Below are 24,400 nucleotides of genomic sequence, written 5' to 3'. Positions count from 1 at the left end.
TTCCTTTACCCTAGCTGTACTTAGACTCCACAAGGCTGCTTCTTCCTGCTCCCTCTTCAGGCTTTGGTCTCCCGATCCTGCTCTTCCTGGCTCTCTCACTCTCTTTATATACCCTCCTCCAAACAGAAAGTACTACTTCAAATCTGAAGAACTGAAACCTAACTGGGGGAATGAAACTGAACCTTGATTGGGAAAATGAAACTACTCCTCTCAGGGATACCACCACCCTGTTTGCAATAGAAAAACCCAGGCCTCTAAGCCTGCCCATTTTTTCCTTGCCTTGCCTCTGTAGACCTCAAACCTTCACAGACGCTCTCAGTGTGGGGGTGCATTTGAAAAGTGTTCAGAAGCATCAAGCGTCAAGTGGTACAGAATGAAGAAGCAAGGGATTTAAATAGAACTTGCTGCCGGGACCATATAACACCAGTATTGCATCAGCTACACTGACTATATATTTGTTTCTGGGTCCAGTTCAAACTGCTGGTGCTGACTGCCTTCTCTCATATGAAATTGCCCACTCGGTTAGATCTTCAGTTGAGGACCAGCTCTCCACCACCACCACCACACTCTCTGGTCTGTACTCAAGGCTGGTTGAGCTGCATACTGGCACAGACAGTCAGACTCCTGCACATTCTCTCAGGGTCTCCATTCCAACAGGGGTGCCTCCCAAAGCAGGGAGTCAGGAATATGGTAGGTGGCGGGTGGCTGAAACCAAGGTAGGCCCACCCAGAGACATGGAACACTGGAGCCACTGCTCCGCAACATGGTCTTTTGGGCAGTACCCATCAGGCATGTCCAAGTGTCGCATACTATTTGGGGGGGCTGTATAACACAACTGACATCACTTGCCCATGGCCTTATAGTAGCACATCCACCCTAGGTTGCAGCCAAACCTCAGGTTTCCCACCTCCCAACAACTTGTGGAACCTGAGCAGTAGTGCTGGCCATGCCATGGCCAGCTACAAGCCAGGCACCCTAGCATTTGGGAGATCAATTCATTCATGAAAGGCCTTCCCAAACTTAATGGTAGACATGCCATTCAAGTTGATCATATGCTTTTTCCAACATCTCACAAAACTACAGGTTTTAAAAACATATCTAATTCCTTTAATCTGTTTTCAATTATTCTACATGGCTGAACAAACCTTGTTTGGCCTGTGAGGATATAACTCATTCAAGTCAGTGGAAAGCTCCTGTATGTGTGTAGAAAATCATAACAGAAGACATTCTTATGGCTCCCGGCTGAGACAAATAATGTTGAGTTGAACATAGATGAAGACACAGGTACAAATCCACCTTTGTTCCCCCTTGGTGCAACTTCAGTGCAAGCAAAAATAATGAAAGCAGTCAAATGAGCTCCTCTTAACACAGGAATGATGCGATGCACTGTAACTCACTACCAGCACTGCACCTGATTGTGCTTCTCATTGTGTGGACAATGGTGCAGGGACTACCAGGGGTAGGTAAGCAAGGGATGCAGTGCAGCTAATGGAAGCTAAAATTGCCGAGAATTGGCAGTGCTCAATGGAAAGGCAGAGAAAGCCGTATAGTAGTATTCACTGCCATGTACAACAGAAGTATATTCTGTTTGTATGTGCACAAAAGCCAAGTTTCAATGGGGTAAAAATGGGGACTGCAGAACACAGGCAACATGTCTATTCTTTTCACAGAAGGCTGGAAGGCGGGTTTTGCACATGGTGTTGCTCCACTTGTTGTTGACCTCTAACATCACACAATGCTTTGCATAGCCTTTGTCTTTGAGATCCGCTGGTCCTCCTGCATTCCAGTTTCTGCAAAGGATAAGGAGAATATGCTGTGAGTTGCACATTAATAGAGCCCACTGAATGCCCCTTGGCACTGGACTGGGCTAGCACTTAAGGATATGCTGGAAGAAAGGGCATTTCAAAGTTGTAAGTGTTCTGGACACTAAAGAGAGAAAAGCATACATGCAGTGGAGGCTGGTGGCTCTGATTTTGGTGGGGATGTGGATCCAGCAGAACCAGCCTGAACTCTAAAGGAGCTCTCCAAGGTGCCAAACTATTTTGGGCATAGGGTTCAGCACCTTGGATAGCTCCTTTAGAGTTCTGGCTGGTTCTGACTGAAACCCAGAATGGATTCACAGGCCCACTGAAATCGAAGCCACCAGCTTCCACTGGTTAGATGTCACAATAACTGATCGGGCAGAACAATTGATCAAGGCACAAGATGGGAGTATTAATCATTTAAAGGCTGATCAGGTTTAAAATCCAAGAACAACTAGGACATCTGAACAAAGAAATCATTGTATTAAATGAGAACATTGAAGCTTTTTTATTTTTATTTTTAAAGGAGGATCTTAGAAAACAAATCAGAGGAAGTAGCACAAATCTAGAATACAGAACAGAAACGCCATAGAACACCAAAGTCTTCAGGGGGAAAAAATCTTGTTGGATATATGGAGCAGATTATGAAGGGACTTTTGAATATTAAACACCAGGCACTGGGATAGGCTTTAATAAGGGCCCAAACAGACATGACTCGTATTTGCTTTTTGGATCAATATTTTTGCAATAAAACTTGCAGATATGTCCCCCCCCACTGACCCAGATTGGGCCCATAGCAGGGGGGAAAGGGTTAAAGCCCCCATGCAGGGTCCCAATCTGGATCAGCACCTTGCGCCTAGTCTAGGGGCATTTTTGGTACTTTTCTGACTTTGAGAATTAGAGGCCACAAAATGTTGCTGTGTGGTGTGATTCTTTTCAGGGTTCCAGCCAGCCAGCCATATCCTAGTGCAGGCCAGGACGCTCTGTTCCATGTCCCCCTCCCCAGTTTCCCCTTCAAGAGACACTTGTCATTCTGTGACCACTGAGTGTGCCCTGTCCTCAGTTTTAGGAATCCCCCCTTGGGGTCTCTGTTCATATTTTTTATATAATTCTGCAAAATTTGTGGTTCTCCCAAGCCTGCTGATACCTACCTCTTGCATGTGGGTGGTGCCATCTTGGCTACCTAAGTGTCAGCACTCTTGAATTAATTAAACTGTTCCACTCATTGGGTAATGATGGGCAGGTCCCTTTTTCCTTCTAACTTCAGAACAAATGTGTAAATGTGACTTGTGGTTCTTTATTTTATTCTCTGTAAGAGCTGCTGTTCTACAGTACAAGTTCAAGAGGAAGTGGAGAAGTCCAAGGAGGAAACAAATGCTCCAGAACCTGATGACAGTAGAGAGCAAGGTGAAGAGCAGGAGCTTCAGAGGTCAACCCGAGCAACAAAAGTTATACCTGTGTGCAGACTCTCCTACATGGTGACAACTGATGAAATAAGGGAGCCCTCCAGGACATTGGAGGACATTCCAAAGCTACCTACAGACAGAGCTGATCACTGGAGGAAAGCGGAACAAGACGAAATGGGCTCCATGTATGTTTACATGAATGTAAGAATGTAATGTGGATGTTTACAGAGCTACCACCAACTGTAAAAGTGTTGGATGTAGGTGGAACTTCAAGGTCAAGTATGATACAGAAGGAAAAGTAGAACAATATAAAGCAAGACCAGTGGCCAAAGGGTACTCGCAGAAATATGGCCAAGATAACAATGCAACTTTTGTACCAGTTGGGACACACACCACTATTAGAACTCTGCAAGGGAATGACAGTGCAGCATCTTGATGTAAAGAAGTGCTCACACAGGAAGAATTCACAGGAAGTAAAGGAGGCCCCTGTCTTTATTCTGGGAAGAGAAAAGAAAGATGGGTGTATTTGCTAATTCATGTTGATGACATGTTAGCCTGCTGTGAACAACCAGAAGACAGCGAACAAATAATCCACAGTCTCAACAAGAACTTTGAGACGGACCTAGAAGAGGTAAAACACTACCTAGGTATCCAAGTGGAAAGAGAAGATGATGGGACTTTTCTCCTCAACCAAAGACTAAAGGTTATGGAGATGTTAGAATGCTTCAACATGGAAAAATCCAAGGAGATGAAAAGTCCTATGGAGACAAACTTCCTAAAGGGAGGTGACATAGAGATGCCACTGCTAAGTAATAATGAATATCATAAAGTGATCTGGAAGCTGCTGTACATAGCCACAGTGACTAGGCCAGACAATGCAACAGCACTAGGTATCCTAAGCAGGAAAGTTGCAAAGTCATCCAATGTGACTGGAGTGGGGTAAAGAGAGTGATGTGATACCTAAAAGGGACCACACACATTAAACTCAAGCTACCACAGCATCTGATCCAAGACTTATCAGCTATGTGGATGCAGATTGGGCCAGAGATGTGACACACCACAAGTCCACTACAGGGGATCTGTTCAAGTTGGGTGAAGGGATCATTTTTTGGGCTAGCAAGGAGAAGGCAACTGTGGCACTCTCATCAACGCCAGCTGAATACGTGGCAATGGCACATGAATGTCAAGAGGCAATTTGGTTACGCCAGCTATTGTCAGACATGGGACTTAGCATTCATGAGCCTTTTCCTCCCCTAGAGGATAACTAAGGGTGCATAAAGTTAGCACAGAGGACTCAGATAAATCCTCTCACCAAGCATATTGATGTGAAGCATCATTTGCTTAGGGACTCTCAGGAGCAAGGGACTATTGAGCTGCGACACTGGCCATCAGAAGAGATGATCGCTGACACACTGACCAAGCCACTGTCCAGAGATGGTCATCACAACCTCGTGAAGAAGATGAATCTGTTTTAATGAATCTGTTTTGAAGATGAATCTGTTTTGGGGAGGAGATACACGTGCATGCAAGGGTTAACTTGACCTTGCACTCTAAGCCTTTGGGGATAACTCTGGGGGTCAGGGGTTAATAGAATGAACCATTCCACCAGTGGCTAGGGAGGAGATCATAGGCATTGCCTAGTAACCAATGGGTAATTGGTCTCTCCCCGCCCCCCACATTTTTGTATTAGCACGTTCCTTTCTTTGTCTAGAAGGAAGCCATTTCCTTTCCTGTCTTCCCTGCATGATGGAGCTGAGAGAAGCTGCCCCAGTTTTCTCTCTCTGTAACTAGTAGAAGCCATGTTTGTTTTCAGTTATGTTATTCAAGTGACCTTCCAGGTTTGAAAGTATTTCTTCCCCAGACTCACTCTTGTGTTCATCAACCATCCTCTGCTGTCAGAGACTACTTCCAGTCTTGACCATTTCTAGCACTCCAAGATATTTGAGAAGCCAGAGGAAACAATGAGCTTCCTGAGACAATACAATCAATAAATGCATCTCTGGCCCAAGAGATCTTGTTGTTTGAGGTGGAATAGCAAATGGTGCCACTCTCCCAAGTCAAGGTGCATTGTACCCGAGGCTGTCCAAGTTATTTACTACCACCTGAGGCAGACAATCCCACAAGCATCTCCCCCTGGCAGTAAAAATGCAAGATGAATACATTAAACAACTAACAGTTTGCTCCTCTTTCATTGTTCTTAAAATCAGTTGCCCGTGGTGTGGCCACAGTTCAAATGTATGATGTCCTTTGCGTACGGCTCCTGTAATGGAAAAGCTCGTACTCACGCGAAGAGTAGCTCTGTGCCATCCACCCATGTCCACTCTCGTTTGGTCTCTGTGTAGTTCAAGCCAATCCAGACATCACTTGTGAAAGTCATGTTATTCATCAGAAAGCGCTATGCAAAATGAAAATAGGGAGGGTTTACTTGTGGGCCGCTGCCCAAAGGTCCCAAACTGTGGGGGGCTCTGTTTCCCACAGTCCTGCATAAATCACATGCCTAGATATCACTAAGGCTATCGCCTTTTTAATGACAACTCCCAGCATTCCTGGCCATTGACCATACTGGCTGGGACTGATGGGAGCTGGAGTCCCAAACATCTGGAGGACACCAAGTTGGAGAAGGCTGGTGTAGGCCAATTTATGTATTTATGTATTACATTTCTGTACACCTGGTAGCCGAAGTTCTCTGGGTGGTTCATAGCCATTAAAATACAACATGGTAAAACAGAATATAAAAGTTTAAAAGTATAGCATAAAATAAAACACGAAAACCAAAATAAAACCTGGCAGCAATGCAAAGATTTAAAATACAATAACAGGTTGAAAACAACAGACATGCCTGGCGAAACAAAAACAGCATAAAATGCCTGGGGAAATGAGTGCTTCACCTAGAGCCGGAAAGAGTACAAAGTAGGGATGTACGAAACTCACTTACCTTTTACGAAATTTGATTTGCGGTGGGGGGAGGCGCTCCATCCCTCCCCCCGAAATTCTGGCCGGGGGGGAGGCGCCCCGTCCCTCCCGCCACGAATCCTGCTGGCCGGGTCTGCAAATGGCAGCGGCCGTAGCCGCCGCCGATTGCGTCCCTACAGTCAGCCGTGACAGGCTACGTAAATGTTTACATAGCCTATCACGGCTGAGTTAAAAAAAACAAAACCGCGCGTACGCAAATGGCGGCGCCCATTGGCGCCGCCATTTGTGTTCCTTATTTTGGCACGTGTAGTCTACGTAAACATTTACGTAGACTACGGCAAAAATAAGGGGAATGCTATTTGCATTCCCCTTATTTTTGCCGTAGTCTACGTAAATGTTTATGCAGACTATACGTGCCAAAATAAGGAATGCAAATGGCGGCGCCCATGGGCGCCGCCATTTGCGTACGCGCGGTTTTTTGTGTTTTTTTACCTCAGCCGTGATAGGCTATGTAAACATTTACGTAGCCTACCACGGTATTTTTTAAAAATCTAGCTGTGATAGGCTACGTAAATCTTTACGTAGTCTATCATGTTTTTTGTGTGTTTTTTTTTAAACTTGGAAATGGCGGCGGCAGCTGGTCAGAAGACCAGCCGCCGCTGCCGCCGCCGAACCACCGCCGGAGCCGCCACCGCCAGGGAGATTCACCCAAGATAAGTCCCATCCCGGGGGGGTGGCAGACCGTTTCGCCACCGATTTTGGGGGGCCGAATGCGCTGGCATTCGGCCTCCCCGAGATTCGTGGCGAAATTCTCTGACATCCCTAGTACAAGGTAGGCACCAGTGGCTCTTAATGGCCAGCAAATGTCTGAAGGGATGCCTTTTCCCCCACCTTCTTCCCCCTTTCCTAAGAAATATGTTTAATTCAGCCTGTGTAAAATGCAAGGAGCTTTTGGCAGTGCAGCTAGGGTCACACTGGGTGAATTTGCACATCACGCTAAGCCACCCTGAGAAGGAGCAGGGCCCCCCAATTTTCAGCAAATTTGTGCATAGGGAGAAGACATTCTCAACAGTTTCTCACAGGTAGGGCTCACCAATGACGGGGATTGTAGCCAACTGGCAGGGGTTCTTCCTTTCTCATAAGGGTTTTTGGCTGTTTTGTGCTGCCACTGCAGTGGCAACAGCATCAACTGTGTTGGCAGACTGGCCCCCATTTTGCATCCACCAAATGCAGGTGTGAGGTGGGCAGGGTTGCATCCAGCTCCACCAAGGTGGACCGAGCACTGTGCCAAAATCTGCCCTCCAGTTTCCTGAAAGCTTTCTTCCTCCAAGAAAGAGGCTTCCATTGTTCTGCCTCATTCTCAGGGTGTTTTATAATGCATTTGTTGTGGTGTTACACATCTCTCCATTGCGCTGCAGCCCATTAGGCTGCCTGCACTTCATGATCTGAGGAAGCCCTATGGGAAGATTTACCTCATGATGTCTTCCCCTGGCCTTTAATTGAAATGTGGGAAGCCAAAGAGGCTACAAGTTGCTGGAGATGTGATTGTACAATGAAAAATTAAGTCACCTCTTAAGTAAGGTAAGCACAAGAAACCCATACACAAGCCATGAGGATTTCTCCAAACTTCTCTTCCCTGTTAAATTTCTTTTCAATTTCTTTTTCCTATCATATTCAACGAGAATGGTAAAAAAACATGTGGAACAAATTCGTAGCACACCACTAAAATGATATATCACAAGAGCGCCATAAGCCTCCAGTACCTCTGTGACAAATTCCTATATTCTGACGTAACTCAACAGGGCCCCTTTGATCATCTGGTAAGTTAGCACCATGCAGGGAAGCCTGAATAGGCTTATTTCACCTTATTGTTCTCCATTACACATTTAAAGTCATATATATATATATATATATACACATACACACACACACACGCTAACTGGTTCAAACTGGCCAGCTCCTTTATAATTCAAGTGTAGTTATGAAGTGTAGGGTAGTTATGAAGTTGCATCCAGCCACAACGTGGCTAGATTTGCTGGCTAGACCATTGACATCAGAAATGGAGGCCATCACTTGACTGGGCATAACAAAAGTCAATCTACGATAACGGGCCAACAGTTACCAAACTCAGACTCCCATAAAAGAGTTTGCTCGCTCTTCGGAACCTTCCTAATGCCATCTAATCGGAGGCCTCTCTCAGAGCATCCTCTGTGCAAGTAACTATGCATATGCTCTGGAACCCAAGACTACTCCAGTAGGCAACACATAACTAGATAAGTTAGACTGATGCTTTTGACATATTCCATTAGAGAATTCAGAAAGAATGGGGAGGGTGTGAAGGAAGAAAGGAAGTAGTACTCAAAAAGTACATAACAATATGGGCCAGGAAGGGATCAGTCTCTGAAGGGAAAAACTAACACACAGAGAAGGAAGAGGACAACGCTCAATCCAGATTGCAAACTTAGCAAGAGGGGAGGAGAAAATGAGTCATGATGAGAAACTGTGTGGTCTCAGTTCTAAGGAAAGGAGATAGCAGTTACTGGCACTCTTTTGCTTAATCAAGAGCAAGCCAGCTCTATCTCCTTAACTTCCCAAACCAATGAGGCTATGAGACAAATCAGACCCAATCCCCAAATATACCAAGTAAAGAAATATTCTGCAGAACTGTGGCTCAGAGGCCCCTTTTGGTTAAAAAAGAAAGAGAAAAGTTAGTTACTAACTGAAGCAACTTTACACTTCATGTAATCATTCCAGAAAATTACACTGTCTTTTGTTTCTTCTCACAGGCATATTTCGCATCAAAGGTAAATACCAGTGCCTTTATGGGATAATTTTTGGGTTGCCACCAGCTGGAAATACATTTGGACAGTTCTCGTTCTGCACCTCAACATCAGTGTTCTTCCTGTAATGGTGTTTAGAGCCGTTGTAAAAGGGTGGATTTTCCCCTTCATGGATCACTGCCTTGTTGTGGCGAAGGGGCTTGCATAACTCAGTGAAGCCATAAGCTATGCCATGCAGGGCCACTCAAGACGGACAGGTCATGGCAGAGAGTTCTGACAAAATGTGGTCCACTGGAGAAGGAAATGGCAACCCACTCCAGTATTCCTGCCAAGAAAACCCCATGGAATGTATCACAAGGCTAAAAGATATGACGCCGGAAGATGAGCCCCTCAGGTCGGAAGGTGTCCAATATACTACTGGGGAAGAGCAGAGGGTATTTCCAAGTAGCGCCAGAAAGAGTGAAGTGGCTGGGCCAAAAGGACACTCAGCTGTGGATGTGTCTGGTGGTGAAAAGAAAATTCAATGCTGTAAAGAACAATATTGTTTAGGAACCTGGAATGTAAGATCAGTGAATCAAGGTAAGCTGGAGGTGGTCAAACATGAGATGGCAAGACTGAACATCGACATCTTGGGAATCAGAGAACTAAAATGGACAAGCATGGGCGAATTTAATTCAGGTGACCATTATATCTATTACTGTGGGCAAGAATCCCTTAGAAGAAATGGAGTAGCACTCATAGTCAATAAAAGGGTGGGAAAAGCAGTACTGGGGTACAATCTCAAAAACGATAGAATGATCTCAGTATGGATCCAAGGCAAACCATTCAACACCACAGTAATTCAAGTTTATGCCCCAACCACTGAGGCTGAAGAAGCTGAGGTTGATCGGTTCTATGAAGACCTACAACACCTTCTAGAACTAACAACAAAAAAAGATGTCCTTTTCATCATAGGGGATTGGAATGCTAAAGTAGGAAGTCAAGAAATCACTGGGATAACAGGCAGGCATGGCCTTGGTGTACAAAATGAAGCAGGACAAAAGCTAATAGCATTTTGCCAAGAGAACACGCTGATCATAGCAAACACTCTTTTCCAACAGCACAAGAGACGACTCTACACATGGACATCACCAGATGGTCAATATCGAAATGAGATTGATTATGTCCTTTGCAGCCAAAGATGGAGAAGCTTTATACAGTCAGTAAAAACAAGACCTGGAGCTGACTGTGGCTCAGATCACGAGCTTCTTGTTGCAAAATTTCGGCTTAAATTGAAGAACGTAGGGAAAACCACTAAACCATTCAGGTATGACCTAAATCATATCCCTGATGAATATACAGTGGAGGTGAGGAATAGATTTCAGGGATTAGACCTGATAGACAGAGTGCCTGAGGAACTATGGACGGAGGTCTGTAACATTGTTCAGGAGGCAGCAACGAAATCCATCTCAAAGAAAAAGAAATGCCAGAAAGCCAAGTAGCTGAGGAAAGAAGGGAAGCGAAAAGCAAGGGAGAACAGGGAAGATATATGCAACTGAATGCAGAGTTCCAGAGAATAGCAAGGAGAGACAAGAAGGCCTTCTTAAATGAACAATGCAAAGAAATCGAGGAAAACAATAGAATGGGAAAGACTAAAGATCTTTTCAAGAAAATCTGAGCTCTCAAGGGAACATTTTGTGCAAAGATGGGCATGATCAAGGACAAAGAAGGCAGGGACCTAACAGAAGCAGATGAGATTAAGAAGAGGTGGCAAGAATACACAGAAAAACTATACAGGAAAGATCTGAATGTCCCTGATAGCCATGATAGTGTGGTCACTGAACTTGAACTTGAGAAGAAAAGACTGAGGGGAGATATGATAGCACTCTTAAAGTACTTGAAAGGTTGTCACAGAGAAGAAGGCCAGGATCTCTTCTTGATCATCCCAGAGTGCAGGACACGGAATAATGGGCTCAAGTTACAGGAAGCCAGATTCCGGCTGAACATCAGGAAAAACTTCCTGACTGTTAGAGCAATACGACAATGGAACCAATTACCTGGGGAGGTGCTGGGCTCTCATACACTGGAGGCCTTCAAGACGAGGCTGGACAGCCATTTGTCAGGGATGCTCTGACTTGGATTCCTGCATTGAGCAGGGAGTTGGACTCGATGGCCTTGTAGGCCCCTTCCAACCCTACTATTCTATGATTCTATGATTCTATGAGCCAGGCATCCTAGAGAGTGAAGTCAAGTGGGCCTTAGGAAGCATTACTAACAACAAAGCTAGCGGAGATGACAGTATTCCAGCTGAGCTATTTAAAATCCTAAAAGATGATGCTATTAAAGTGCTGCACTCAATATGCCAACAAATTTGGAACACTCAACAGTGGCTACAAGACTGGAAAAGGTCAGTTTGAACACTCTTTGGCATTGCCCTTCTTTGGAATTCCAATTCCAAAGAAGGGCAATGCCAAAGAGTGTTCAAACTACCATACAATTGCGCTCATTTCACATGCCAGCAAGGTGATGCTCAAAATCCTACAAGCTAGGCTTCAGCAGTATGTGAACCGAGAACTACCGGATGTACAAGCTGGGTTCCGAAGAGGCAGAGGAAGTAGAGATCAAATCGCCAGCATTTGCTGGGTTATGGAGAAAGCAAGAGAATTCCATAAAAACGTCTATTTCTGCTTCATTGACTACGCTAAAGCCTTTGATTGTGTGGATCACAACAAACTCTGTAGATCACAGATGACTGGAGGAGGGCTAAAGTTGTCCCTATCTTCAAAAAGGGTAAAAAGGAGGAACCTGGGAACTACAGACCAGTCAGTCTGACATCAATCCCTGGGAAAATTCTGGAGCAGATCATAAAGCAATCTATTTGGAAGCACCTTGACAACAATGCCGTGATTACTCGAAGCCAACATGGATTTGTCAAAAACAAGTCCTGCCAGACAAATCTGATCTCATTTTTTGATCAAGTAACCTCCCTTGTAGACCGTGGGAATGCTGTAGACATCATATACCTCGACTTCAGCAAAGCTTTCGACAAAGTGCCCCATGATATCCTGATGAGCAAACTAGCTCAAAGTGGGCTAGATGAAACAACGATCCGGTGGATCCACAGTTGGCTACAGAATCGGACTCAAAGAGTGCTTATCAATGGGACCTTCTCAAACTGGGGAGAGGTAACGAGTGGGGTACCGCAGGGCTCAGTCCTGGGCCCAGTGCTCTTCAACATTTTTATTAATGACTTGGAGGAGGAGGTGCAGGGAATGCTGATCAAATTTGCAGATGACACAAAATTGGGAGGGATAGCTAATACTTTGGAAGACAGAAACAAAATTCAAAGTGATCTGGATAGACTGGAGCGCTGGGCAGAAAACAACAGAATGACATTTAATAGGGACAAATGCCAAGTTCTGCACCTAGGAAAAAGAAACCAAATGCACAGTTACAAGATGGGGGATACGTGGCTCAACCACACTACAAGCGAGAAGGATCTTGGAATTGTTGTTGATCACAAGCTGAATATGAGCCAACAATGTGATGTGGCTGCAAAAAAGGCAAATGCTATTTTGGGCTGCATTCATAGAAGCATCGCTTCCAAATCCCGGGAAGTACTAGTTCCCCTCTACTCAGCACTGGTTAGGCCTCATCTGGAGTACTGTATCCAGTTCTGGGCACCACACTTTAAGAAGGATGCAGACAAAGTGGAGAGGGTTCAGAGGAGGGCAACAAAGATGTTCAGGGGACTGGAAACAAAGCCCTATGAAGAGAGACTGAAAGAACTGGGCATGTTTAGCCTTGAGAAGAGAAGACTGAGGGGAGATATGATAGCACTCTTCAAGTACTTGAAAGGTTGTCACAGAGAAGAAGGCCAGGATCTCTTCTTGATCATCCCAGAGTGCAGGACACAGAATAATGGGCTCAAGTTACAGGAAGCCAGATTCCAGCTGAACATCAGGAAAAACTTCCTGACTGTAAGAGCAATACGACAATGGAACCAATTACCTGGGAAGGTGGTGGGCTCTCCCACACTGGAGGCCTTCAAGATGAGGCTGGACAGCCATTTGTCAGGGATGCTCTGACTTGGATTCCTGCATTGAGCCTTGTAGGCCCCTTCCAACCCTACTATTCTATGATTCTATGAAACTCTGGCAAATTCTTAAAGAGATGGGAGTACCAGACCACCTTACCTGTCTCCTGAGAAACCTGTACGAGGGTCAAGAAGCAACAGTAAGGACCAGACATGGAACAACCAATTGGTTCCAAATTGGGAAAGGAGTACGACAAGGCTGCATATTGTCACCCTGCTTATTTAACTTATATGCAGAGTACATCATGAGAAATGCCGGGTTGGATGAATCACGGGTCGGAATTAAGATTGCCGGGAGAATTATCAACAACCTCAGATACACAGACAATACCACCCTAATGGCAGAAAGTGAAGAGGATCTAAAGAGCCTCTTGTTGAGGGTGAAAGTGGAGAGTGCAAAAGCTGGTTTGAAACTCAATATTACAAAAACTAAGATCATGGCATCTGGCCCCATCACTTCCTGGCATATAGAAGGGGAAGAAATGGAAGCAGTGACAGAGTTTATTTTCTTGGGTTCCAAGATCACTGCAGATGGTGACTGTAGCCATGAAATTAAAAGACGCTTGCTCCTTGGGAAGAAAGCTATGGCAAACCTAGACAACATAGTAAGAAGCAGAGACATCACCTTGCCGACAAAGGTCCGCATAATCAAAGCTATGGTTTTCCCAATAGTAACGTATGGCTGTGAGAGTTGGACTATAAGGAAGGCTGAGCGCCGAAGAATTGATGCCTTCGAACTGTGGTGCTGGAGAAGTCTCTTACGAGTCCCCTAGACTGCAAGGAGGTCAAATCAGTCAATCCTCAAGGAAATCAACCCTGACTGCTCACTGGAAGAACAGATACTGAAGCTGAAGCTCAAATATTTTGGCCACCTAATGCGAAGAGAAAAGTCACTGGAAAAGACCCTGATGCTGGGAAAGATTGAAGGCAAAAGGAGAAGGGGACAGCAGAGGATGAGATGGCTAGATAGCATCACCGATGCAATGAATATGAACTTGAGCACACTCCGGGGGAGAGCAGAGGACAGGAAGGCCTGGCGTGCTATGGTCCATGGGGTCACAAAGAGTCAGACATGACTTAACGACTAAACAACAACATCAAAAGGGTGGATTTATACAAGACATACAGCGGCAGAATGAATTCTGCCATTTCAGGCTGCAGGAGAGAGATCACATTTGTAAATGCTCCCCAATGTAAACGTTTCCCCATGAGAAAAAATCTGGCACAGCAGGGGGAGGGATTGACTAGAGCCCTTGTCTCCTAAAATGTGAGCTTTATTCTTGCAAAGCATTTTTACATGGAAGTGAAGGTGGAACTATGCCATCGGTTGATCTGAACACTCAGGGCTAAGGGAGGTTGTCTGCAGGTATAGCTACCCAGCAAGGAGAGGGTGTCCCATGCAACCATCTTGGCCTTTCCCCTTTTTCCATGAGAGTCAGGAGGCACTCACCTGTTCCCTTCTATTGTTGATAACCACGAGATCCGCACCCCAGTGTTGGCAGGTACTTCTGGCCTCATCCCACCGGCCTTCCTCTGGGCTATAGTAGTAGCATTTCTCTTGGAACATCTTCCAGTCATCTGGGCACACAGGAATGCCTGCAATATATGTAGCCTTGATGCAGCCCAGCGTGAACACACCCTGAATGTTCCACTGGTCACAGGATGTTTTTGTGCCTGGAGTCAGACACTACTATAGTTGGACGTACAGCCAATGAATGCACATGGTCCAGAGGTCATTTTGCCTTATCCATATATTATGTGCATGCCATATTCCCTCCCAAGGGTTCCCAGATTACTAAACTGCTACATAAGCCATTATTGAACCAGTAGCTTTGCTCATAATCCAGGTTCATTTCACAGGGCTGTCTCAAGGTATATTGGCACCCTAGGTGAGCTAAAGTGTTGGTGTTCACACAGCTGCTCCCCCCCCCCCCCAACACCACACTTAATTCCTGAGCAGTATGAAATGGGTTCATGGAGGGAAAAACATGAGTTTCCTGGGATACGGGTTTCTTCTGTTTTTAATTTCTTTAACATGGCAATGTTTATCATTGTCACTGTACTGTAAGGTGCTTTAAACATTTGTTTAGAGCATACAATATGCATCCTTTAAACAGGATGAACAAACAAACAGGCCCTGGTTCTTCTTCCCTGACATGATAAGCTGTGAGTGAAGAAATACTTTCTTTTTTAATATATTTTTTAAAATTAGTGTTTATATTTAATGTTGTCAATATCCTCAATCAGAAGACAAATTCCCACACAACTGAGGCTGCAATATGATGCGCGCTAATGGGGGGGGGAGCCCTCTTGAAGTCAATGGGACTCATTTCTGAGTAGACATGAACTGGATTGTCCTGTAATGAAATATGCATGGCTTCCACCCATAGCACCACATGGGAGAGGTTAAAGGCTTCCATTAACATGCAGGAAAGGGGCTTACAACATCCCAGGGTATATACCAGCAGGACATGCACCCATGCACATATGCGCAAACACAGTGATGCTTTTTTTTAAATGTGCAAGGTCAGGATCCAGTAGAGCTTGAATTCAACTTCTCAAAATTACACTTTCTAAATTTAACTTTGAAACATTAAACAGAATAATACAATAATGTGAGCTATTTTCCACGTAGTACTAAAGTCCATGGAACTCTGTTCTGAATAAACTTCCTGTTCCAATGATGGTGAGAAGAAGCAGTGCAGAACTAGAAATGAAATCCCATTAGGAAGGGGGAGAAACATAGCAAGGGAATGAGGTAAAAATGACAGAGGAGGTAGAGAGTGAAATTGGTTTTCTGCACTATAAACAAAAACCCTTCTCCCACCTTGATTTCTTGTGCTTCTTTCTGATTTTAAACTGCTGTGGACTGAAGTTGGTGTGGATGGTAAAGGATGGGAAAGGCTTGTCTGTGGTCTAAATATACTGAGGTGGAAATCTCAGTGAGAATAAGAGCCTTTTTTACACGAGGCATGTATTGTGAGCTCGTGATTCCTCATTCGCAGTAGTTTGTGGGTGCTTTACACCAAGGCCTCTTCCATTCTTTGCAACCATTTGGGGGGGGGGGTGTTCCAAGGAGGAAAATCTGGTATTTCCATGAATGGCAGCATGAAACCCTAGTGTATTTGCGCAATTCCCATATACCACAGTGCTACCTAATGGTTGTGTAATGGAACAGACAGACAGGCAAAGAAAGACCACCCCACCCCCTGGGAAAAATAAGTTTAAAGGAGCCAATCTTAACCCCACAAAGAATCTGGAAGCAGAAGCCTCGGTACAGTGGTGGGTTAAAAGCCTCAAGTAGAAAAGCCCTGAGTAGAAATGACTGGAGAGGGTGAGTGGGGTGGGGCTGCTGGGGAACAGAGAGGTGATCTTGTGACTTCTTCAAAAGCAAGCAAGCATCACACAAGTTTGCAACTCATGAGAAGGAGAAATCACCAAATAAGCAGCGTTTGCTTGCATGTTCTCTGTCTCTCTGTGATTCAGTTGAGCTCCAACCACACGAAAGAGAAGCCACACCAGGTAGGCAGGGCATTCTTGCCAAAAAGCTGGTGGCTTTTTGTCAATTAGCAACTTTGCAGCTGTTAATAAGCTGCCAATCATTGGCTGATGCAGTGTTGATACTTGAGAATGAAAATGCTCTGAAATCATTGCTTTTGGATCAAAGATTAAATCATACCCCTTTGTTCTGTTTATATCTCTCTGCACTTGTCTCTGGAATATTTCACTTTTGGATTACACGTACATGTGGTGGCCATGTCCGTGTAACTCCAGCATGCCCAGCTATGAATACAATAGATGTCATTTATTCTTGCTGGAATTAAATACAAGCAACACATCAACTTCTAATAATTCTCTTCTAAACGCATATTGAGAGGGTCATGCCTCCTGTAAAAACCGATTTGCAACCCACTTCAATTATTTCTAATATTTAGAAATATTAGAACCCATAAAATGGGTTTTAAAAATATCGTCTTTCTGGAAAATACAATTCTAACAACAGATGTTACAGTCTTGATAACAAGCCTTTTAATGTTTCTATTTACACTATCAGTTTTTCAAACTTAACAAGATTGGTTCTTAAAAAGCCTCTTCTGAGTTCTGTTTTTTTATAACTTAAAAAGAATCATCCCAACTTATACATTATCCATGTTCTAACATATTCCAAAATGTTATGATTCAGTTGGACTAGATGGGGGTTGGACTCGATGGTCTTATAAGCCCCTTCCAACCCTACTACTAGTACTCTATGATTTTATTCTATGGTTCCATGTCTTTCCCACACAGAATCATTTTGGGAAAATGGAGGGTTTCATTATAAACAAAGGATGTTAAAAAAAGATACATCTGTACTTAATACTTTTTCAATGTAACTCATGAGTAGAGAAATAATTTGATTATCATGATTCATTAACTTACTTCTTTTTAAAAGTAAATTGGTGTCTAGATGTCCAGGGTAATCAGCAAAGAGTTTTACAACTATTTTGTTTGCGTATATTTATTTGTATTTATTTATTCATTGTATTTCTATACGACCCAATAGCTGAAGCCAGTATATATTCTCATGGATTTTAGGAAATAGCTGATTTTGCTTTATTAGACATGCTGGGAAGATGATTGAAAAAATGCTAACTTAATGCTGTCTTAAAACAATATAAGATGTCTTATTATAAAATGCAAATGCCAAATATTAATTATGAATAATTAAGAATGTGAAAATGTAAATAAGTAAAAAGTATTTTTTGAAATTGCATTAAAGAGAAAACAGCACAGAGACACAAGCAAGTTCACAATGAATTTTGGGTAACTGGCATAAAAATAATGGTCACGATGACCTGGATGGTACCCAAAGAGAAAATGCTGATTTAAACCCTATCACTTGAGCCAAAAAGGTTTTTGACTAATGAACAGGTGTGAGACTGCATTATTCCAGGTCAAAAGTGTACAGAAAGTTTTCGCTTATCAATTAGTGAGCAAAAAATATTGTGTAAGGTATACCCATCAAATACAATATTGTGTACCATCAAATACAATATCGTGTATACCTTACACAATATCAAATATCAAGTTTAATTGGCAAATTTTGAGTACAGAGTTATCTTCTCAAAGGTATAATTCAAAATTGATCTTATCTAGCCTGAATGGTACATGAGTAAGCCTTTTACGTATATTCTTTTTTTTTTAATGTTTAATAACAATGAGGGCACAATCCTACTGGGGTAGGCGGCCGCCTCCAAACTGGGAGGCGACCACCTATCCAGTGCAGGGCAGGAGATGTGCAGAGGGGATCGTCCCCTCCGTGCTTCAGCCACCCTGCATTTATGCCTAGACAGCCGATTTTGCCTGTCCAGCTGCGGGAAGGCAGAGCAGGGAAAGGGGCTGCCGGATGACATGCTGGATGTGTCGTACCGGCATTTCTGCCTTCCCCACCCCAGAACACCCCCAGGAACGCCCTGTTTTCACCGCTCTGTGATCCTCTTCCGAGCACAGGGTGCAGGGTCATTCCACGCTGCTTACGAAGCAGCACGGAAGTGGGGGAAGGTTGCTTCTCAGGGAACCAACATATCCACTGACGAGTGGCCATAGATTGCTCCCTGAGATAATTAAGACTGTGTGCCCTAATTTATGGGACAGCAGATCATATTAGCTATGAGGTATACAAAAAGAGTATAAATATGTGCTGATTTTAGAATGTGGGTCATCACTCCTGTGTACCTCTCAGCTGAGTAGTTTATCCAGTATTGAATAGGGAACTTGGTACTTAGTATGAGATTTCTCCTTTTTAAGACGTTAAGACTAGAAGTCTAAGAAGAAGAAATGGTTAAGGAATTCTATTTCTTTTTAAGCTATTAAGATCTAAGGTTCTTTAGCAATGTTCTGTTCAACAATAAAAATGTTTTTATATGCAAGCTGTTATTATATGTAATTCTATAAGGATATTTCTAATAAAAAATGATAAATGGATCAAATAAGGTTTTCCAGTACTAATTAGTTCAAAATCTGGATTGAAACCCACGAAACAATCCTAGGTGTACACTTTGTTTAGAAGTATTTAATCTGCTATTAGGTGGTAAACGAGGAGCTAAATACTCTCAAAGTACTGAACTATAGACAGATAGATCAAACGAAGTCCCTAATCCATAACAATATACCATGGGTTTACATTATTAACTGAAGTGCACCGTGCTGTTTTTTTTTTTCTTTTCCATTTCAGTGAATTATAATATTTTATATTATTGGGACAAAATAAATCTCCTTGAATTTTTGGTCCTTTCAAAAAGAGAGAGAGAGAGAGAAAGACCCTTGGACAACTTTTGTCCCATCCCATTTCACATCAGTTTGCTTTAAAAAAAAAAGTCTGCACAATTGTGTGCATTTTTATACCCAATTCCCCCTAACACACACATTTTTGCAAGCACTTTCCCCTAACATATGCCCCTTTGTAGGCTATTTCCTCTAATCTACACATTTTTGTACACATTTTTTATCAGGAAACTGCATCACAAAATTCGGAGAACTGAGAAAACCAAAAGATAATTACGTTCCAGTTCGTGTATTAGTTCAGGAAGTGCAAATTTGGTAGGTCTGTGTTAAAATGCGACCAAATTTCTCCCCATCCCTAGTGTGTGTATATTTGTATGTGTGTGTGTGTGTGTGTGTGTGTATTTGTGTGTGTGTGTATACATACAAAAAGGGAGATACACACAGAAACACACACACACGAATATACATCTTTCATAGTGAGAGTCACCTGAAAAAAAAGTTAATGAAAAATCGTGGAATATTTCATGCCCTACACCACTGGCACTGAGGGCATCAATTTGTAGTCAGGTACAGAAATCCAAATACAAAACACACATTCAGTGCATTGATATTGTGAAAAGTCCGTGGCTAATGTGTCTTTAAATACACAGGAAGTGCTAACCAGGAAAAATGCTTAAACATCGGATGTGTACTTACATCTCAGAAAACATGCCATCACAAGAGCGGCTGCCAAGAGCAGCAGAACAATTACTGTACTGGAACGTTCTCCAAAGTTCTTCCATTTGTCAAACGTGGAGGCTGCAAGTCAACAACAAGAACAGGAATTATATCATGATCAGGGGACTTCAGGGACAGAAGGATTACGAATTTAAAAAGCAGACTAAGAAGCCATGTATCTGTAGGAGAAAGAGAGAGAACTTTTTTTTAAAGGGTTACAATTAAAAGGAGAGGGCCCCGCTAGACAAAGTGTAGAGAAAAATAGCTGGTGCTCTTCTGGATTCCCCATAAAGGCACAACTGATGAGCCCTGGAACAAATTCCAGGGTGCCAAGGTCAGCACAAAGTAAATATTTTCTGGTCCTTCTAGTCCTTATGGTTTTAGGGGACAGTACCAGCTCATGTGGATGGCTTTTAAAAAGTAAATAGCAGGTAGAAGGATAGGGAGCATTACCTGCTGCTGTGGTCCCAATCCAAATTCACCTCACGCATGCAACCGTGGTTGCTCTTTGCATTGCTATGTGCATCCACGCCAGTGAAAGCTTTTCTCCCAGTGCAAATAGCAGGGCCCCGATCTAGAATGGGACCTCAGCAGGGGCCAAAGGGTTAAAAAACCCCACAATCCCTCATGCCAGAGTGCCAAATGAGCCCCCTGTTATTTACTTTTTAAAAGCCATTTACGTAATTGCTAATTGCATGAATTGCATCATGCCAAGTTTGGCCCTTAGAATATGGAAATAACCTAGAGAGTCGAACAGAGCTTCCAGGAGCCAAGTGATGGAGCTTCTAGCCCCTGCTCTGCTCCCTCTTCTGTGTTGTTTCATAGTCCATCCCCACATTTTATGCAGGGGACATTACTTTAGGGGGAGAGGCAAACATGTTAGAAGAGGGGTGGAACACCCCATGCAGTGCCTGAAATATCTCCTTGTTCTGGTTAACAAGATGACACCAAAACTTGCCTTGTCTTTGCTTACTGAGATGCAGAAACAGCAGCTCTGACTATAGGTGCTTCTCCCTCCCCCCTTGGCCCCAGCAGGACATAATGTTTGGGGGAAAGGATGGTAACTTACATCCCAGAATATGTAACACTTTCACTGCTGGCCAACATTTAGCAAACACATTAGCCCAGCTGACATTACCTGTCAGACTTCCATCTGTATTGGCCCCAGGAGCGTAGCCAAGTCATTTGTAGTTAACACTACAAATGACTTGGCTACGCTCCTGGGGCCAATACAGATGGAAGTCTGACAGGCCTAGAGATCCATAATGCTTGCTTAAGTTCATTATTGGTGCAATTCCCATGCTAGTAAGCCTCTGAGCATGTGCAGATGAGTCAAAAGGCCAATAACAGCCTTCTCAGAACATTCCTTGCTAATGAGGAGAATGTCTTATCACTGATGAGCCTGAGAAGCAGAGGATGTTTACCTTAAACCTGCAGGTGGCTATGCCTGAGAACCAAGGGCTGTTAGTTTATGCTGAGAATGAACGCTAGGGGCGCGTGCTGTTGAAACACTGCTTATTGCTAACCTGTAGAGTATAAGATCCACTGTACCCAGTGGCTCGGGATTCAGAGAAGCTGTCTGATCCAACCATTGGGTACACCTGTGTGCTGTAAGTTACTCAATAAAGTCTCCTTGTAAGCAAACCTTTGAGTCTGATTTATCACTGTCTTGGCACTTCTAACCTAAGAGTTCAACACCCATGGCTGGGGCAGCACACCATCCTCCACGGGTCTCCCCAGGACTCTGGATCTCAGGAGAGCCCAGATTTGGGATCTTTTCCTTCTGTTATTTTTGATGAGTTTCTGACATCAAGGCAGCACCAAGGCCCTGATGGGGACCAGGGACCTGAAGTGCCAGGAGCATACAGGGAGGGAGGCAGGCAGGCACAGCTCCTTCCCAAGTAGGCTATATCCTGGGCAGACAAGGGTGGAAGCAACCACTGAGAAGGACAGGGACTCAGTGCAAGATTACACAACTGCTCCTTCACATCAGCCCCACTTGCTGGTCTCCCTGCTGAGGTTGCTAATAAAGACTAATTTATGGTCAAAGGGGCTCATGGTGCCTGTGACAGCAGGGCGGGTCCTACCATTCGGCAGAGTGGGCAGCTGGCTCAGGCGGCAGATGCTCCAACAGTGAGGTGTTGGAAGGCAGAACTCTTGTACCATGCACACTAAACTAACTTGCTGCCCCTAGTTGCAGTGGCGGATACTGTTTCTTTGTGCTGAAGTAAAATTCATCTGCCATTCAGGTTGGTTTTTATACATGGAATGGGGGAAGACACCATCTTGTCCTTCTGCTCAGGCAGCCAAATGTCTTGGGCTGGCTGAGTGTGCCAGAGCTGCCCTTCCTGCTGTCAGTCGAGTGAATCCAAGCAAAAGCAATTTGTTTGCACCATTTTCCCACTCACACCCAAACGATCTTGGGTGCAATCCTATACATGCATTTACCTGGGAGTAAGTCCCATTGAAGTCAATCATGCTTACTTCTGAGTAGGCATGCACAGGATTGCCCTGCCACAGGTGTCCAAGTTCATGCCATTCGCGAAAAGGCCTGTGCTCTCAGAGATGAGGTGGTACAGGTAGAATAGAATGCACTGTGCTTAGTGGTCTGGGCTACTAAGACAAGAATGCTAGGATGGCTCCAAGAACTTATTGGGACAATGGTCCTCAGCATGGGAAAATGGCCCTCAAAACATGCTCACCATGCTCCAAAATATCTAATCAGAACCTACCCAAGTTAGGAGACAGTATCAAATCTTTCTTCTGAATAGGATTGGTTAATTGCTGGTGTTGGGGCAGGAGGAACAGCTCAAGGGGCAGCAACTCCTCCCCAATGAATAAGCATAAAAGGGGGGATCCACCAGTAGAAATTTGTGTTTACACCAGTCTTGAAGAGCTACGAATTCCTCCAGGAATCCTTACATCTAGCTAGTTAGGGAGAATTTCAGATAACTCGGTTGGCTCCACTATCTCAGTAAATGCCCTTCCTTAGCTTAGCAATGCACAGTATGTTTGTACTGGCAAATCATATTCTCCTTTCTTCCCATTGACAACGTAGTTTGGTGCCCAGCTAGGAATGGTTCCATGAGTTATTGCCGGTGCGTCATTTACAGAAAAGGATTGCAACCTCTCCACAAGTGGCTGGCAACACAATAATTTTGGAAAGCTAGCTGCAAGCTGAATTTTATAAAGACGGTGGTGTAGCAGAGAGGAGGAACAAGATGGGGAACAAGATGCCACCCTTAGGGAGTTGTGGATGCCTGATCCAGTGTAGGAGTGCAGAACCTCAGGCCCGGGGGGGGGGAACCTTGCCCTCCTGGGGTCCCAATCCAGTCCTACGTAGTTCCTCAGAAGGCCACACCACTTCCCCTGACCCCACCCCCTTCTCCCTGATCACCACTTATTTGTGGGTTTCCGGGCTTTTGTGCAGTTTCCCCCCACATCCTAAAAGGCTGAAATGCCTCTCCTGAGCCTTGTTACTGGCAGTCAGAGCTTTGAGCTACAATATGCTGGTGTGTTTGGTATTGTAGCCCCACCACCACCACTGTAAGGTGGCCCCCGAGAGCTTCTATGAAACTGAATTCAGCCCTCAGGCTGAAAGTGGTTCTGCACCCCCGATCTAGTGGGTGGGATGCAGAACTGCAGGGAGGAATGAGGAGCCTCACCTGTCCTTTCACATTCTGAAGGCACTTCCTCTGTCAAGGAGAAATTCTCTGGATCAGTGTCAGGCAGCTGAGTTTTGTCCATGGCAAAGTGGGGCTGCTTCTCTAATGGCTCCCAGAACAGACACAGCCTAGCAAGCGGATGCTTCTGCCTCCCTTTGATCACCATCAACTTCCCTTCGATCTAATCAGCCACCGAGGAAGATCACTGTCCTTGATGAGTCACTGCTCTGAGCAAAATTCTTGTCCACTTGGTAAAAGACCTGGGACAGCACAGCTTCATAAGAACATAAGTGCATAAGAGGAGCCCTGCTGGATCAGACCAAGGATCCATCACCAAGGATCCACTTAGTCCAGCATTCCGTTCACACAGTGGCCAGCCAGCTGCCCATAGGAAACCCACAAGCAATGGTGAATTGACCTTCCATGGTCAGTTTGCCACTGTGGCAAGTGGCAAGGAATGGCCCTTGCTGAGGAAGGCAGAACTGTTTAGGAAGGTGAGGCTACTCCAGGATAGGAAAGGCCTGCTGCAATAGGGCTGAATGATACAAAAGGCCTTAACAGAAAAAAAACATTGCAAAACACAAGTTCCTTTACCCTAGCTGTTCTTAGACTCCTTCAGGCTGCTTCTTCCTGCTCCCTCTTCAGGCTTTGGTCTCCTGACTCTGCCCTTACTGGCTCTCTCACTCTCTTTATATACACTTCTCCACCCAAACAGAAAGTACTGCTTCAAATCTGAAGAACTGAAACTTAACTGGGGGAATGAAACTGAACCTTGATT

At 44.3% G+C, this 24,400-nt stretch overlaps 1 protein-coding gene across 1 annotated transcript; it reads right to left on the bottom strand.

Annotated features, from left to right (window-relative positions):
* Positions 1 to 1,567: 1,567 nt before the first annotated feature.
* LOC146354238 (CD209 antigen-like protein C) lies at positions 1,568 to 23,788 on the bottom strand. The gene is made up of 5 exons (XM_084829791.1): positions 23,623 to 23,788; positions 19,937 to 20,038; positions 14,427 to 14,572; positions 5,494 to 5,603; positions 1,568 to 1,790 (listed from the first exon to the last, which is right to left on the bottom strand). The coding sequence occupies exons 1-5, from the start codon at positions 23,786 to 23,788 to the stop codon at positions 1,613 to 1,615; spliced, it is 702 nt and encodes a 233-aa protein (XP_084685917.1). The 3' UTR covers positions 1,568 to 1,612.
* Between the last annotated feature and the right edge of the window lie 612 nt (positions 23,789 to 24,400).

The sequence above is a fragment of the Heloderma suspectum genome, chromosome 2 (genome assembly GCF_057233095.1).
Source record: "Heloderma suspectum isolate Gila_16-S chromosome 2, 16-S_ref, whole genome shotgun sequence".
NCBI lineage: Eukaryota > Metazoa > Chordata > Lepidosauria > Squamata > Helodermatidae > Heloderma > Heloderma suspectum.
Note: the sequence above shows the minus strand (reverse complement) of the source record. Positions and strands in the feature narration are given on the sequence as shown.